The sequence below is a fragment of the Alosa pseudoharengus genome, unplaced genomic scaffold (genome assembly GCF_046254945.1).
Source record: "Alosa pseudoharengus isolate Yale_2024_CS ecotype anadromous, Long Island Sound unplaced genomic scaffold, YU_APseudo_1.1 YU_APseudo_1.1_scf_7, whole genome shotgun sequence".
Taxonomy (NCBI): domain Eukaryota; kingdom Metazoa; phylum Chordata; class Actinopteri; order Clupeiformes; family Clupeidae; genus Alosa; species Alosa pseudoharengus.
This window is the reverse complement of record NW_027468859.1, coordinates 32,714,146-32,731,832: the sequence shown is the minus strand read 5'-3', so window position 1 is coordinate 32,731,832 and position 17,687 is coordinate 32,714,146. Positions and strand designations below refer to the sequence as shown.

The 17,687-nt window shown below is 44.7% G+C and overlaps 2 protein-coding genes across 3 annotated transcripts; one reads left to right on the top strand and one right to left on the bottom strand.

The window, feature by feature from the left end:
• LOC143110462 (serine/threonine-protein phosphatase PP1-beta catalytic subunit-like) lies at positions 1-11,808 on the top strand. The gene is made up of 8 exons (XM_076273363.1): positions 1-107; positions 3,631-3,762; positions 6,677-6,907; positions 7,542-7,646; positions 7,946-8,017; positions 8,256-8,407; positions 9,062-9,196; positions 9,406-11,808. Exons 1-8 carry the CDS (start codon positions 56-58, stop codon positions 9,508-9,510), a joined length of 984 nt encoding a protein of 327 aa, XP_076129478.1. The 5' UTR covers positions 1-55; the 3' UTR covers positions 9,511-11,808.
• A 273-nt stretch (positions 11,809-12,081) lies between these two features.
• On the bottom strand, positions 12,082-16,280 carry bpnt1 (bisphosphate nucleotidase 1). 2 transcript variants are annotated; one of them, XM_076272778.1, is made up of 9 exons: positions 16,172-16,280; positions 15,160-15,281; positions 14,927-15,031; positions 14,718-14,825; positions 14,436-14,484; positions 13,564-13,655; positions 13,115-13,312; positions 12,797-12,902; positions 12,082-12,518 (listed from the first exon to the last, which is right to left on the bottom strand). In XM_076272778.1, the coding sequence occupies exons 2-9, from the start codon at positions 15,277-15,279 to the stop codon at positions 12,373-12,375; spliced, it is 924 nt and encodes a 307-aa protein (XP_076128893.1). In that variant the 5' UTR covers positions 15,280-15,281; positions 16,172-16,280; the 3' UTR covers positions 12,082-12,372. The 2 variants fall into 2 exon arrangements, with proteins under 2 accessions (XP_076128893.1, XP_076128892.1); XM_076272777.1 differs by lacking the exon at positions 16,172-16,280 and adding an exon at positions 15,969-16,165.
• Between the last annotated feature and the right edge of the window lie 1,407 nt (positions 16,281-17,687).

The following is a 17,687-nucleotide window of genomic DNA, read 5'->3' as shown; positions in this document are numbered from 1 at the left end:
TCGCCCTCTGGCTGTGAGCAAGAGAATCGCGATTCTTCACAGTTCTTCTCAGAAGATGGCGGAGGGTGAGCTTAACGTTGACAGCATCATCTCCCGACTCTTGGAAGGTAATGTACCTTGTATTAACAACGTGTGGCATTTTTTCTTGGCTGAAACGTTGTTATAGTCTGTATCACCATAAAAATGTCTTTTCTAGACTGGCGACGTTATTAGACACGCAAGTAACGTTAGCTTGTCTGCCAGTTCTGTTTTTGTTAGCTAACGATAGATGTGGTCAAAGTACAGTTTGTTAGCCTGTGGCTGGCTGACTAGCTTTGTAGCGTCACAATATTTTGTTTGCCTAAACAAAAAACATACTTACAGCAAAATAGTAACCACGTTTTCGACGAACTGTCTAAAATATTTATCTAACATTAGCTTGTTCGTTTTAGAAGGCTGCGTTCTTGGTTACCCAGCCATCATGCTAGCTAGCTAACTGTTAACGTTATCGTTGTCGTCAAGCCAGCAGCTCTCCCTGTCTGTTTTTTGTCGGATGTTTTGGACTGCAATCAGGCAGTCGTTTCGTAACCCGAGCTTGCTTTAGATACAGTGGGTGTCATTTTGATTATGAGCTTGACACTGACCTAATGTATGAGTTAACACATTGTTTGGATTAACATTTGTTTTTCAATATCAAGAAATACCAAATTGTGAGCTGCTTCAGGTCGGGTCAGGAACCGTAGCGGGAGCTTGCGAACACACCCCCACATAATCATTTGCAGCGTTGTGTGCTGCAGGTTGCTGCTATGGTTTCTACCCGCGACTAGCTCAGCAATGTACGCTGTGATGGAGGCGGCCTTGCCCGCTACCAGTTCTTCCTATCGTCGCACATTGTTATTCTGTGCACGATCACAAACGTCTCGGTAAATAACATTGTCCTGTCCATTACAAGAGTTATGGTTTCATTCTGTTGGTAAAGGTGTTGTCTAAGCCTGTCAGCTGCTACACATGTTATGTTTCCTCTTTATTTGTAAAAATCAATATACGAGTTACAAATATGATTTTTTTATTTGTAGATATCAAAACACACATGCAAATCAAGAAATATTTGTGGATCCCCCTCTGCGCATATACAAATATTATTGAGACAAATTTAGCTCCATAGTATTTTATCCATAACATTAATTCCGTGTAGCCTCGTAGCATAGTTAAATGATTTTAACGAGTGCTTGCTACGAAATACTTGTGCTGTGTGCCGTCCGACCCCCCTCTTTTATGTGTTGAAAATGTGTTATTTTCTATGATATTAACACGTTGGAGTTGGCATAGCAATATGAAGAAAATAAGGGTGCGCGTGTGTGGGAGTGAGAGAGATAATGATAGACATAGGAATAAAAAGCAAGAAAGACAATGAGTGACAGTGAATAGGAGACCACTTAAATCCACTTGCTCGTCTACAGTGCACATGACTCTCTGTTCCACTTGGAACAAAATATAAGCACAGCAGTGGCAGCCACCTGCTACTAGCTCTCTCTCTCTCTCTCTCTCTCTCTCTCTCTCTCTCTCTCTCTCTCTGTCTTCCCCACCTCTCTTTCTCTGTCCGTCCATACTCTTCTTTTCTCACTGTATTCATGGCATGAAATGTGAAGCATGAGAATATGCATAGATGTGTGCAAGGGAGAGTGTCCTTGGATAGGTTAAAGTGTTGACCTTTTGTGTGTGTGATGCACACATGTTGTTGTTATGGGAGACAGTCAGCCTTGGCAGGAGTGCAACGGTTCACTCCTTATTTTAGGAGCCTGAGGTCTGTGTCTGTGTGGGAGTCAGTGCTGGTGGCTATTTAAAAGGTACAACTCTGGGAAATTGAGATTCTGGGCATTGGCAGGCCTAGTCATGGTGTAATCTGCTGCACACTGCTGCTTTTAGCTGGCATTGATGATATCGTCCTTGTGAGTTATCCAGTGATTCCAAATCCAGCGATTTTTCACATAGATCTCTGTTTCTTGAGGTCACAGAGTACTGTCGGGCAGTAACAATTGGTTTTACCTAGCTTACCAGGCAACTACAGCACTAAACTGGGGGCATGTTCATGAGCCTTCAGATCTTTGTGAAAAATCGTCGGAATTCCCTTTAAGCCCGACCGATATGGGATTTTGAAGGCCGATATCGATATTTGACCCTTTCTCTTAGAGCAGGCAGGTAGAGAGATGAACTCGCTCTTGACCTGTGGGCCTGGTTGGCCTGGTATGCCACAAAACACGTGAATGCATTGCTTTAAGCAGGCTTGTGGTTGCCTGAACAGGTAGGGCATTTAAAAATTTGCCTGATTTCTCAAAAGTGTGTTGACAGCTGAGTTACTCTCACGGTTGAGTTAGCTTGCATCATGATATAAATCGGATCTTACTACGTTTTCTGTTTTGTACAGAGGACTCTTTCCCGCCCACACCAGCACACCTAAAGGAGATTTGAAACACAACCTTAGTGCCCTGCAGTGTACTCTCCAGCACTATTCACTGTAGCCTAGGATTTGAGTCTAATAGTTGAAAGGTCACCAAGTACCCCTGATTCGGTGATGACGTACGCTTCACCTCAACCTGTAACACGTGTGTTTGGTTGTGATGTGTTAAAGCGATGTAGTATTTGTGTGTTGGTTATTCGCTTGTGTGTTTACTGTTATTTTGAAGCCTAACCCAGACCCAGTTCAGTGCTCTCAATTGTGTGCGTGGCACTCCGCCGCTCCGTGAATAGGGCCATCGACCTGCTTTTGATGTGGCTGGCCTGATTGGAGAGGTGGTGGTGATGATGACGAGCGGGTCCGTCCGGCGCTTCAGGTGATCCTCCGATCCGTCTTCTCCGCGGCCAGACACGTGTTAGTGCTGCGCAGCACATTTTTGGAATGTAGGCTAAGTGTCTTCAGCTGGCCCAACACTCCCCCTGAAAACAGGCCCTATGCGAAGGAGGCCACTGCTGCTGCAATCAGGGTTGTGCACAATTCGAATTGCAATTCTGCTTCCTGTTTGCTACCTCAATTGAAATGCAAGTGAAATTCAAGAATTGAATTGGAATTCAAGAGCCAGTTTCAATTCAATTCTGGAATTTTGCACAAGCCTGGCTGCAGTAGCTGACGGAACGGAGAGGGGAGAGGGCTGGATCCCGGAGCTCCTCCTGTCCAGTCCAGTCCAGTCCAGTCCACTTTAACCTGAAGACTGCTGAAGGCATTCCACGGGGAGACAGAGGTGTTTGATATTGTGCAAACTAGTGGTGTGTCATCTGAAGGCCCAAACCAGGGGCAAGCCTTCTGTTTGAGTAGAGCTCTCGCTTCTTTTCCTCTCTTGTCTCTCTCTCTCTCTCTCTCACACACTCTCACACACACACACACACACACACACACACACACACACACACACACACACACACTCTCACTCACTCACTTACACCCAAGATGAGATTTCACAGCAGAGTGTTGCCAAGGCTTACAGGTCAGAGACAGAGGGGAACATGGTGAGAAGGATTAACACCTCTCTCTCTCTTTCTCTATCCTTGAACTCACTCTCTCCCTGAACTTTCTCTCTCTCATCTCATCTCTCTCTCTCATCTCATCTCTCTCTCTCTCTCTCTCTCTCTCTCTCTCTCTCTCCCCCCCTTTTTCAGTGCGAGGATGCAGGCCGGGAAAGATTGTGCAGATGACGGAGGCTGAGGTACGTGGGCTCTGCATCAAGTCCCGCGAGATCTTCCTGAGCCAGCCCATTCTGCTGGAGCTTGAGGCACCGCTTAAGATCTGTGGTGAGTGTGCAGACACCCCCCCGCCCCCCCCACACACACACACACACACACTTACCTCTGTCATACACATAAACACCTCTCATACGTAAAGACAAATAGCATACATCAAAATGGTACCATATGTCACCATAAAACTATGCCGCTATATATAGATACTCATGCATATACAGTAGATGCATACATTAATGCCCACACATCACTTAGCCTACTTTTTGCTCACTGCCTACTAGGGGTGTCAGGGTACACAAAAATCACAGTTTAGTGCGTACCTTGGTTTTGAAGTCACGGTTCGGTTTATTTTCGGTACAGTAAACCTGTAGGTACTGCTAACCTGACATTCACTGACAATATTGCTGATACGCAATGGGATTAGTATTTTAAAAAGGTGTCCAATGTTTTTTGACGTTAATTGAGTAAACTGACATATGATCTGCCATTTAGGCTAATATGTTTGTTTGGGAACTAACTAAACCTTGTGTGACGTCTGGCAGTGGCACCTGGAAGAATCAGATGGTATCACACCTGCAGATTGTCGCTGGAGCAGTATAGCTCTTTGCCAGCTGGCAGAAGTCCTTTCACTCTTTAAACTTATCCTGGCCTCAACCTGACCCGTGTGTGTGTGTGTGTGTGTGTGTGTGTGTGTGTGTGTGTGTGTGTGTGTGTGTGTGTGTGTGTGTGTGTGTGTGTGTGTGTGTGTGTGTGTGTGTGTGTGTGTGTGTGTGTGTGTGTGTGTGTGTGTGTGGGGTAATGCATTTTATGAGCTCTATTACCCTTATGGGCCATAATTATCTTAACGATTATCCTCCTGAACATGATGTCTAGAACAAGCCATTTTATTACGGCCCCCCAACACGTGTTGTCTATCTCCCCTCCCTGTCTCTCTGTTGGTCAGCCTGGTTTCTTGCCTTCCCTGTCAGGTTTATTGGCAATTAAAATGACCAAGTGTAAAATTCCACTGATGTACTTTGTTGTCAGCAGCTCCCATTAAACTAAATTGGCATATTCCAGAGCGTCCAAGTGCTTATGTGCACTGCTGTCACCGCAGCTCTGCGGCTCCATAAACAAAATCGGCAGGAGCCCGGTACTTCACCTTGCAGCCCAGCAATCCCTGTGTGTGTGTGTGTGTGTGTGTGTGTGTGTGTGTGTGTGTGTGTAAGAGTATCTTGTATGTGGCTGTGTGAGTGAGTGTGTATGTGTGGGTATGCGTGTGTGGGAGCCTGCCTGCCTGTGAGCGAGTGATCGGCTGCCTGGCTACAGAACCTGCCTGGCTGCCCTTGAAACAGCCGGTTGTGGGCTTAAAAGCTGCCACGCTCTGCGTCTGTGGGTGGGAGCAGAACCCGGGAGCAGCACGGCGGAGACCCGCGATCAGAGCACACGCTAGCTGCTCTCACTCAATGCTGCTCCAGTGTTGTGAGCCTCCTGTCGAAGTGAGTCTAAAAAAATGAGGATTTGCTGAAGTCCTAAGCACCTGACTGGACAATGAAGCCATTTCAAACTGGTGCCAAGACCACAACCCCTACTCCTAAATGTTACCAAGACTAAGGAGATGTTTATAGATTTCAGGCGTGATCACTCCAGATCAACGACTCTCAGGTGGAAAGGGTAGAGAGTTTTAAATATCTTGGTGTTCATATTTCTGAAGATCTGACTTGGACCAAACATGATTCACTGGTGAGAAAGGCATGCCGGCATCTTTTTCACCTACTTTAGGCTACCTTAACAATTACTTAAAGGGGTGGTTCAGGATTTTGGACATACCTGTAGGACCTCATTTCCAAGTTAGCAAGTGTGATATTCATGAGTGGAGACCGTTTTCAACACATTTTATACAGTCCTTCTAGTTGCAGAGTTTGCAGGTGTAAAGGCCCATTCACTCCAAAAACGATAACGATAACTATAAATAAATATTGTTCTCGTTAATATAAATGACGACGTTAACAGATAAACTAACGATAACGACATGAAGAACGATATTGTTGGGGATCACTTTCAGAGCGATTTTCAGAACGATAAAAAGCTAATAGCCAATCAGAACCCATCAAATTTTAACCGCTACATTCATTAACACAAAGAAGAGACTTTGTTAATCGTTGTTCAGTGTGAACGCTTTTATCGTTATGGTTATAGTTATCGTTATCGTCCTTGGTGTGAATAGGCCTTTAGGCTAGCGCAAGTCATCAGTATGTGTTAGCCTGCCACTAAAAACGAAATACCCACTCCACAGTATACCCGAGGCAAATAAATTATAACGCCAGACTATCGATGTGAATTGAAATGTTGGAGGTTAAATGATATTATTCACCTCCTTTTCAGCTTCGGGCATCCTCCTGTTGGATAACAAATGCTTACTCATTACTGTGGTCATTTTGCCGAGTTCGCCTTGTCTGTGCTGTGCAGTCGGCTCGTCCTTGGTGCTGTGGGGGGGTCAGTGATTAGTCCAGCTCTGACAGGCCTCTCCCTTCACCCTGTCCTCCCAGAATTCTGTGCAGGCTAATGCTCATGGAGGGGAGGAGGAGGAGGATGGTGTGTGAAAGTGGTTGTGTGTGTGTGTGTGTGGTGGTGGGGGTGCCTGGTGTGTAAGTGTGTGTGGGGAGTGCTGGTGTGTAAGAGTGTGTGTGAGGGGGGGGGGGGTGCCTGGTGTGTAGGGCAAAAAGTGGAACACTGGGATATAAATGGCCTCCCCGCCCCCAAGAGAGTCTGTAGAACAAGACCCTCATCAGAGCCGCAAGGACAGCAATCAGACATCAGGGCCCGCTCCCTTCTCTTAATCTCTCTTCCTCTTTCTCTCACCTGCCTTTCTCTCTCTCTCACCTACCTCTCTCCCACCTCCCTCTCTCTCTCACCTCCCTCTCTCTCACCTCCCTCTCTCTCTCTCTCAATCTAATTCTGTGTTCTGTCTCTCCTCTCGATACAGGGGACATCCATGGGCAGTACACAGACCTTCTGCGACTCTTTGAATATGGGGGCTTCCCACCTGAGGCCAACTACCTGTTCCTGGGCGACTACGTGGACCGAGGGAAGCAGTCGCTGGAGACCATCTGCCTGCTGCTGGCCTACAAGATCAAGTACCCCGAGAACTTCTTCCTGCTGCGTGGCAACCACGAGTGCGCCTCCATCAACCGCATCTACGGCTTTTATGATGAGTGTGAGTACACACACACACACACACACACACACACACACACACACACACACTCATCATGGCAGAGCCAGCGAAAAGACCCAAGAGACGGTTATGAAATATGCACCCCAAAGCTGCAGGGGCAGCTCCGTGGAGAAAAATGCAAAAACAAAAGTGAGAAATCGGTGAAGAAATGACTAGAGTTACAGAGCGGGCCTTTTATTGCCTGTTCTAATTCTTCTAAAAGGGATTCCAGGGATGTTCCAAATATGTTCTCTCTTTAGAACATCCTACAATACATATGTAAGTGAAATATTAGTCGATTAAGTTTAATTCTTATATTGCAGTTCTATGAAGAATCCTACTCCCTTTGCTGACTAATAAAGAATGATTCAGAGACAGTGAAATTAATGATTAATGATGTAATGAGACATTACTTAGCAACTTGTCCCAACCCAGTCTCATCACCACTGCATTATAACTGGAGAGTGGGAGCGCAGAGTATATCTTTGTCTAGACAAGACATTTCATTTGTATGAATCTTAGGAACACACACACACACACACACACACACACACACACACACACACACACACACATAAATACTTCTGTGGACCATAACATGTGTTATTGCTTTATCTCAAATCCTGATATGCAGGCAAGCGCAGGTTCAATATCAAACTGTGGAAGACCTTCACAGACTGCTTCAACTGCCTGCCCATTGCTGCCATCATCGATGAGAAGATCTTCTGCTGTCATGGAGGTGAGTGTTTAGTCTGGCTGGCTATCTGCCAGACCATCTGCCTGTCTATCTGTCTATCTATCAGCCTTGTCTGGCTATTGGCCCACTCGCTCAACTGTCTGTCTGCCAAGTCTGTGGTTTCATCTGTGTGTTTGTGTTCCTATCTGTGTGTGGAATGTTCTCTGTGTGGCCATCTGTGTGGCTGTGTGCATGTCTGCATCACTGGTTGTGTATGGTCGTGTGTGTGTGCGTGTTCCTCTCTCTCTCCCGTCTGGGGGTCTGATCCCACTGCCCCCCCCCCCCCCCCCCACTGTCTGCAGGCCTCTCTCCTGACCTCCAGTCCATGGAACAGATCCGTCGCATCATGAGGCCTACAGATGTACCAGACACAGGTACACCACTGAGCGCACATAAAAACCCCAAAAACACGATTTATATTTTCAATCATCTTTTTGTTAAAGCGCTGTGTAAATGTAATGTGTAATTGTTACTGCTCATTTTCATTCTTCTCCCTCTCTTTGCTTGAGAGTTTGAACACACTAGCAGTAAGGGTATGTGCTGATATCATGAACTGTTTTTGGGCTGTTTAGCTTTACAATTCTGTGGGTGTGTGTACGCATGCGTCGTCAGGGCTGCTGTGTGACCTGCTGTGGTCAGACCCGGACAAGGACGTGCAGGGCTGGGGCGAAAACGACCGCGGCGTGTCCTTCACCTTCGGTGCCGACGTGGTCAGCAAGTTTCTCAACCGGCACGACCTGGACCTTATCTGCAGAGCACATCAGGTATGTCGTGTCTATACAAACGCAAGAAAAAAAGGAAAAATGGCCACACTTTAGTCATGAACTTATTCATCGACTTTCATTCAACACCCTGAACACTGCTGTCATTCACTGCGCATACTGCAACGGTAGAGATTCTTAGATAGGATGATACATTTGTTTTAACCATATTTTTTGTGTCTTGTATTTGTTTTACCCACCTTTTAATTGTTTTACTATTTTTATTTAGATTTATTTCGCTACTGTGTGAAAATGTAGGAATGACAATAAAGCTTCCTTGAATTTCCACTCCTTTTTTTGTGGGATACAGTATGTCTACATTTTAATCTGGGCATCTCTTAGCGCATCCATACTAAACAGTGTGTAGACACTATGTAAATAACACGGATAAACAGTGATTTAATAACGATGGGTAGACACTATGTAAATAACACGGATAAACAGTGATTAATAACGATGGGAAGTAATTGTGATGAAATGCACCCTGAGTCTCCTAATTCTGATGGAGTTGAGTGTCCCTACTGAGCTGTTCAGCTGAGGTGAACTTTAAGATGCTCACTCTGTCTATTACTGTGATTAGTGGCCTCGAGTCGGAGTAGTGATGGCACAGAGTCAAGATTAACAGGCCATGCTTGTGTTTGTGTTTGTTTGTGTCAGGTGGTGGAGGATGGATATGAGTTCTTTGCCAAGCGACAGCTGGTGACACTGTTCTCGGCTCCCAACTACTGCGGGGAGTTTGACAACGCCGGAGGGATGATGAGTGTGGATGAGTCGCTCATGTGCTCTTTCCAGGTATCTCCCTCTAACACACACGCACACGCACACGCACACGCACATGCACATGAACAGTTTATGAACCCAGTCATTTATGTGAACAAGTAGACTTGTGTCTGTCATAGACACGGCACTCATCCCTTTCTGTCTCTTTCCTGGTATTTCTTTCTTTCACTGCATCTCTCTTTTTTGCTCTCTTTCTCTCTCTCTCTCTCTCTCTGTCTCAGATTTTGAAGCCTTCGGAGAAGAAAGCAAAATATCAGTACGGGGGCGTGAACTCGGGTCGGCCAGTTACCCCCCCACGCACGGCTCAGGCCCCCAAGAAGAGGTGAGCGCCTGGGCCGTCCAACAGCTACCCGCCCCCCCAGGCCCCCACCTTAACACCCCCATCTACCCCAGGGGCACCACAGCTCCACTGCACCTACCCCACCTCCTCTCTTTCTCTCTTTCTCTCCTGTCTCGCTGAGGGGAGTGCATACAGCCCCCTCCACACACAGACACACACCCACAGACACACACCCACAGACACACACCCACAGACACACACCCACAGACACACGCCCACAGACACACACAGACAGACACACACAGACAGACACACGCACGCACAAACACACACACTCAGACTCACACACACTCCACATCACTTTCTTATGTACATATAAAAGTGAGAAATTTGCTGTGACTAATGTTGCTGTTCCTTTGCTTGTTTGTTGGTCATTTTTAAGGGATCCATAGAAAGTGACTGGTTTTTGCCATAAGATGTGTCGTGCTCTGCCCTCTATGGTTACAAGGTGCAGCAATATCTGATAAAATAGTGTGTGTGACTGTTTGTGCACATGAGGATGATGGTGTGTGTGTTTGTGGAAAGGATACTTTCCTGCCTTCAATTGAAGAAAAGAGTTGAAAGTGTGTGTGTGTGTGTGTGTTTGTGTGTGCGCGTAAATGCCTGTGTGAAGGGGAGGGGTAGGGGCTCCGGTGAGAATAGTTCAGAATCCTAGACTGTATTTAAAATGTCACTTCCTTCCAAATGGATATTCCTCTTTCCTCCCCATTCGGAAAGGGGCAAGAACCCCCCTCACCTCAGCCAGTGGGTACATGTCTGCATTAGCTCCATGCGTGTTCTATCTCTCATTGGCTGTGGGCTCTTTAAGCCCAGGTCCTTAAGGTACCCACCCCCGCCCCCCCCAAAACCCCCCTCCTGGTCCCTGCAGACCCCCGCCGCCCCCAGACTCAAGAATGTTATCTCTCCTCCAGAGATGTGTTACCATTCAGCTCCCGAGACGATGAAAAAGAACCAAGTGTACATATATACCAAACCACTCATGAGAACCATAATCATTCACCCTTAACAACAGCTAAACAAAACTAAAGAAAACAAACAAAACATACAAAAAAAAAAAAGAACGTAGTTGTCACTCATTGTATGTGTGTCGTTTTGTTTTAAGCCTGTGCGTTCACACTGGCAAGAGATTCCAGGGCGGAACCTGTGGAAGGGTGTTGACAAAGTGCATACATGTAGGTCAGTCAGACTGGAGTTGACCTCCCTGCAGCTCACCACAGGCCTCCCTCTCCATTGCTCCTCCCCACCTGAGGGGTGCGTTCAGGGCTTGCTCCTGTGCCCGTGGCAGTCTATCAAGGTGAATGCACTGTGGAGGCCAAGGCTGAAGATGATTTGTGACACCAGAATAACTAAAATGTAGACCTTAGGAGGCACAGTACTTGGCTTCCTAATCTCGTGTTATCGTGCTTATATGAATTGAGAGTGCGTGCTGTTGCTTTCTCACAAAAACACCGAACAGGTGGACAGCAGATTGGCACTTGTGTCCCCCTCAGTTAGAGTTAGATATGTGGAGAGCCTTCCACCAGTTAAAATGGGTGTACATGTGCACTTGTGTGGAATGAGCTAAGATGGGGGTGTATGCTCGAGGTTGCCGTAACGGCCGCCAGTATTCAGGCAGGACAGTCCTGCCACCTAGTGGCTCCTATTGAGCCTCTGCTGGCATTTAGAGGGGATCATCAAAATATTTAATGAGGACCAAGTTTATGAGGAAAAGCAACGTGACCACTCCGTTTGATGTTGAGACATCAATTTATGAAATTCTGTTCAACGCAATGATCAACGTCAAACTTTAATTCATTCTAATTTTCCCTCAGACCTCACCTCCACTAAAGGAAATCCAAAGACCATAGAGTATTCATATCGTTGATGATTGACATCAAATGCTAGACTAGAACCAAAAGTGACTGGACTATACTCGTCTTTGTGAGCTGGTTTGAGGTTAACGGCCCAGGTATACATATGGAAAGGGATAAGACTGTTTCTGGGTCAGATGTTTTGGTCTGCATGTCCTCTTCAGCCTTCGGTCTCTACTGTCAATCCTTCAGTCTCCATGCACATTTGTGCCCGCGAAAAAGAAAGCATCGTCCGTCTCGTAAGGTCTTTTTCAGGCTTTAAATTTAGATTTTGCCGTATGCCTTGTTTTACTCTATTAAACCTAACACTTCCTGGTCAGGAAATGTAAAAGTGTTTTAAAATGACAAAAAATTAAGAAAAAAAAAGGTCAGTTTTGAAATTTGTACCAGTTTGTTTCAGACTCTGAGTGGAATAAATGGAACTGTGCTGTCAACTCAGTCTCATGTCTTTTGTACAAGCAGGGATAATTCTGATTCTTCTGAGGGGAATACCGTATTTTCCGGACTATAAGTCGCACCGGAGTATAAGTCGCACCAGTCAAAACATTTTTTATGAAGAAGAAAAAACCATATACATAAATATATACTGTATATGTTGCACCTGAGTCGCAGGACCGGCCAAACTATGAAAAAAAAGTGCGACTTATAGTCCGGAAAATACGGTAGTCATATTATTCAGTGTCAAAAGAAAGTGAGACTCCAGAATGTATAATATAACTTTGGTCCTTTAATGACATAAAATACAAGCTATGGCAAAGATGAGTGGAATTCATTAGTCAATTAATCATTAGCAACATTATCAAATGGCAAAAATTCTATCAGCTGCCTCATGTATGTTGAAATCACTGTTCACATGTATGTTGAAACCACTGTTGAAGGTGAAGTATCAAAATCTGACAAAAAGGTACTGTCTTGTTACATTTAAGGTGTAGCTTTATCCTTCACCAGGAAGGCACATGATGGAGTTTAAAACTACATGTCCCAGAATGCCTTCATCTTTAAGACAATGCCTGTTTGACAGACTGTGGTACCCTGCTGAGGTAGTACTCGTGGTTTCTCAGAGTGGCCAACACACCAGCTGAGTTCATGTGTTTGACGTTGGCGTCATAGCAGTATGCATTCCCATGCATGTCAGTCAGCTTGCCTGGGGAAAGGACAGATGGCCATTGTAAATGATCTGCACATTAACAATAGCAGTGTTCACACTATATATTTAATACTTGGCCATGCGTAGTAATGTTTTTTCTTAATAATTCACTAATTAACACTTAGCAGATGGAATTTCAGCTTATAATGACTTTACACAAGAAATCCCTATGATTAATGACTCGGAACATCACATTCAAAAATAACTTTTCAACATCACAAACTGCACACTCTGTCATCATCTTTGTGAATGTCGGAACTGGGATGGAACCTTACCACCCACTGCCTGCAGGATGGCTTCAGGTCCACAGGTATCCCACTTCTTACAGCCTGGGCTGGCAAACACATAGGCAGAGGCCTTCCCTTCCACAAGTTGGACAATCTATTAAAACAAACAGTAAACCACACACAAGCTGGTATGTTGGTATGTATTTATCTTAGTTCTGATCTTATTATAGTTTGATAAATGGCTTCCTTAGAATAAGCAGAATGAATCAAGAATTCCATTCGTTTTTGTCTACTTGGGTGCAATCAGCTCAGTTGCTGGAGGGGTTAGAAGCTGAGATTGGAATCTGGAATTATAGTTCCACCCACCTTGTTTCCTGCCCCTCCCACTTTGATGACGCTGTGCGGCTCCATGGCTGCTACGCAGTCAGTCACCAGCTTGTTGCTGTGGGATCGCGTGGTGGTGACGATGCGCTGGCCATCTGGAACCTCCTGCAGCTGGAAGCCAAAAGCTCCCAGACCCAGGACGCCCCACATCGTCCTGCCCAAGACTGCCCCTGAACCCAGCTAAGGGGACAGAGAAGAGGTGAGTTCAACCAGCAAAGACTAAGAAAAGATGAGGTCAAGTCCACATCGGTTATTCCACAACCAAGGCGCTGTGAAGGTGGTGGTTGATTTGAGCTGAGCCAGTGTTTTTTTTTACTCTTACAGATCTAATTCATTTCCTTAAACTGAACAGTACATTAATGGTTTTGTTAGCTGTTGGTGTTAAAGACAGGAAAGGTTGATAAGAATGCCAACTCCATGAAATTTCATACCTGGTAGTTGAAGAAGGGCTGGTTGATAACTCCTGCTATGGCTTTGCCACCATATGCGATTCCAATCAATACTGTAACATGGTCAAGCAGCCCTGAATCGAAACATCAACATAATCTGTTCACACAAGACCGCACAGTAATCCGTATCCTCCCTGTACCCCAAAAGCATTACACACAGTTACAAGGTATATTAGCCTAGCAACATGCCTCATCAGTCATCAAGTGTCTCTGACTTCCTGATCAAGTGTCTCTGACTTCCTGATCTCTCTGCACCTGAATCATCCCAGTAACCCCCCACCCTTCCATCCTGAGCCTACGGAGTGCGGTGGCCAACAGCTGACGCTCGGAGCCTGAGTCGACCTTCTGTCTGTGAGTGGGGCTGAACAGTAAACTCACGGCTACAGCAAAAACAGCACAGGAAGAACGAGAAAGAAAATGAAGAAAGAAATAAAGCAGGTGAGAGATGGAGAGAGCAGAAGGGAGGGAGACAGTGTGGAAGCACATGGTTACAATACGCAGAGGGGTTTAAGGCAAAGTGGAAATGAGACAGCTATAAATAAATCAGCACCATCACACCACAGCTTTAAAGCCCACTGATAAAAGCACCACTTTTTACCAGTCCCAAGGTCTGTATGGTGCATACCGATCTAGAACTGTTACAGGTCAGTGGGTGCATTTAATTCTGTAACTCTCCTAGGTCAGTGTATCATTCAACTAAAGAATCAACCAAGGAAATAAACCAAGACACTACAGAGCAAGTGAGATAAATCAGATGCTGTAAGCATTACTGAAAGTCAGCTAATTTGAGATTTGAACTGAAATGAATGTAAGCTGCATGAAAAACATTACTGACAGATGTCAAAATATCTTACCTTCTGTGTATTCCTTGGTGCCATCAAGTGGATCAACCCACACGACAAGCTTTCAACAGGCAAACACACAAATGAAAACACTGATCAACCAAACTGAACAACCAATAAACTCTGCAAGTGCTCTAAGTATGTCATGTCAACGGTGGGTGTACAATAATGTACAGTTAGGGGGGTCGGTCTACAGTTGTTTCTCACACTGTGAAATTGGATTAATGACTGTGCTTCACAGTGTAATGTCTAAGCCATCAGACAATTTCCGAGAGTAGACTTTGTCCTCCTCACCTCCTCCTCCTTCAGACTGCTGTATTCTGGTGGGCAGGGCTTCAGCAAGACCTCCTCCGCTTGATTGGTCTCTATCAGGTCCTCCTCTACTGTCTCTACTGGCAGGTCCTGCAGTTAGGCAAACAGCATGGTCACACATACACACACCTGAGCTACAGGTCCATTTAATAAATCTTTGAATTAAGAAATAAGGACACTGAGACGGATACCTCTTCTCCAATGATGGTGAGCTTTGGAAAGCTGTGGGACAGTGAAGCGCAAATGCTCTTTTGGACCAGCCTATCGGCTGCAGTCTGCAGATCATTGGCTCCTGTCTACAGATGAGAAAGTGTCACTAATGTCATTTTAGCCTCACATGTCACATAGTGTCACAATTAATAGATATGTAGTTTGATTGTGGAAAAGACATTGATCCCACATCTACATGTAGTTTCTTTCCCACCTTTTCAACTATGCCCAGGTCTCCGCTCTGCATCACTCTCCTTGCGATGGCTCCAGATTTCTCGGCCACTGAGTAGGCCGAGGCCATCAGCCGCATGAGTAGTGCAGGACTGCTTGACATGGCTAATACAAATACATCGAGTAGTGTGATGTGCATTAGTAAGGGAAAGGTCTTCGCTTGTGCTTAGTCACCATTACATTTTACCTGTTGCACAACCACACACCTGACTCTGCCACTGTACGGCATTTCACATTGTATCTCTCTCAACATTAATAACACACCCACATACTCTTAAGACATATCTCATTGGCTACACTTGTGCCCGCAGACATGCAATCTTCATTCAGTAAAAAGATGCCCATTACTACAACAGTAAATGGTACACGTTTGTAACAGACACCTACAAATGAACCAATGTTAACTAAGTTGTAATAACTTAACATAGCCTAAAGTTAGGTGCATTATATCCTTGATGACACTGACGTTAACTTACAATGTAACGTTACCAAACTCCTGTTTGGCCTAGCAAAGAAGCTAACCAAGGTAGCTAGCTAGCTTTAGTTCACGTTGACATTATTGAAGTTAACAAAGATGACCGTTACATTGTAAATTGGACCAGGCTATAATTTGATAAGTTAGTTACTTAGCAATAGCCTATCGTAATTGATGTATTGACATCTACAAAGGTTAGTTTAACGTGAACGTTATTGCTTTGTCTCTTAACTCAGCACGGAATTCTTTTTTCCTGTTCATAAGATGATAACGTTAACGTTAGATGATTGCATTAAAGTTACAATTTAAAAACGAACCTTGTGTTTTCATGTTGCACTGCTGTTGAAATATGGTGTCGTTGCTTCACATTACTATAGCCAGCTATGGTCAGTTCGACTCTAGCTAACTGTAGCCTAGCTGCTACATGAAGAAGCAGAGTTCTACTTTCTAATTACAAAAACGGCCGGACGTATTAAAAACAGAAAATACAGTTTAGCAATATGTAGCCTACGTTAATTACCTGCTACGATCAGTATGCCCTCGCTGTCACAACTCGCGACTGGCTGGCTACCAGCGATTCAGTACCGGTGAAGCACCAAGGGGGCAGGCGAATTCCCGGAAGTAGAAGAATCGACGCTTCACCGGCGGTGTTATGTCAGTTCTGGTTTCTATACCAAGTGGTTTCCTTGCGCGTGCACACACACACACTGCAACGTGCCCAATGTGCTGTCCAGATTTCCTCTGTGAAGGTTGCATCTGAGTGCTAGCATTAGAGTGGCGGCTGGTGGTTAAACAAATAACGGAGGAAGGAATGTCTGCTTGATTGGCGTTAGTGGCAAATGTGAGGTTGTGATGGTGTTGGTGGCATATGTGAACAATAGAGTATGTAGGCCGCCTACCCAGACACATTTATAGCAGCAGTATGTACTATGTAGCAGGGGGGGGGGGGTCTGACCTAAGGAGCTAGGCAAGCATGCAGCAGCCAGAAAAGTTGTGGGTTCAGTTCTTGGCTTCAACCATTGTGCATTTGAGCAAGGCACGTAACCCCAAATTCGTCCAGGGACAATGGACTTTGTAATATAATTTAAATATATAAGTCACTTTGGATAATAGTGCTAAATTAATAAATGTAAATAAATGTAAATTTAGGTCTGGGAAGTCAGGGAAGATATGTAGGTCTAGTTATGAAATACTGTTTTCCAGATGTGAAAAATTACGGAAAGTCTGGAGGTTTTGCTCAGTGTAATATATTGGCAGAAAAGTCTATAATAATAAAAATAGACACTTGTTTTATAAAACCATGTAACTATTTACCATTAAAAATAAATTACTGTACGGAGGAGCTTTCTCCCTTGGCCATTGAAAACGACGTGATTCACGAGCCGCTGGGGCCCGAGGCGTTTATAATGGACTTCAATGAGGGGCTTGAGGAGGAAGCTCCTCCATACAGTAATTTTCAATAGCGATAGGGGGTGCTGTTGGCATTTTGACCTAGGGGAACGATTTTGTTCATTCAAAGTGTTAAAAATAGTAATATTAACAGTAATTTATCAGATTTGTAATTCACTTTATATATATATTTTTTTCTCTGAAATTTTAGGGAGGGTGTTCCTCCCTTTCCTCAATGAAGGAGCCTCCTCTGGCTCATAGTCTACTGTAGTTGCATTTTCTTGAACCCAGAAATGATGTTTTATTGCCGAAATCTATAGGCCTATTGGATGGAATTCAACTTGGTTGCTAAAAGTTGCACTTTGGGCAATTTGCATAATTAGCATAATAAGATAATTAAGGTGAGGCACTAGGTGAATTGGGTAAAACATGTAAATAATAGATATCACCATGAAACTTTCTCAATTGATTACTTATGTTAAGATGAGAAAAAAAAAGAGAAAAAAGACAACTGCATACAGCATGCACACACATACAATAACTACAAGAACTGTATAGAGCATGCACACACGCACACGCTGTAAAATAACTATTTACAGTACGCACACACTCAATAGCATTCACTATCTTCATCATTTGTCTCAGTG

Bases quoted from the DNA above. Each gene is read 5' to 3' on its own strand.
- LOC143110462 (XM_076273363.1), top strand. From the start codon at position 56: ATGGCGGAGGGTGAGCTTAACGTTGACAGCATCATCTCCCGACTCTTG. The intron at 108-3,630 runs GTAATGTACCTT...CCCCTTTTTCAG, and splicing joins CATCTCCCGACTCTTGGAAG to TGCGAGGATGCAGGCCGGGA. The intron at 8,018-8,255 runs GTACACCACTGA...ATGCGTCGTCAG, and splicing joins TACAGATGTACCAGACACAG to GGCTGCTGTGTGACCTGCTG.
- bpnt1 (XM_076272777.1), bottom strand. The intron at 12,903-13,114 runs GTGGGTGGAACT...TTGTTTTAATAG, and splicing joins TGGGAGGGGCAGGAAACAAG to ATTGTCCAACTTGTGGAAGG. The intron at 12,519-12,796 runs GTAAGGTTCCAT...TCCTTTCCCCAG, and splicing joins CATCCTGCAGGCAGTGGGTG to GCAAGCTGACTGACATGCAT.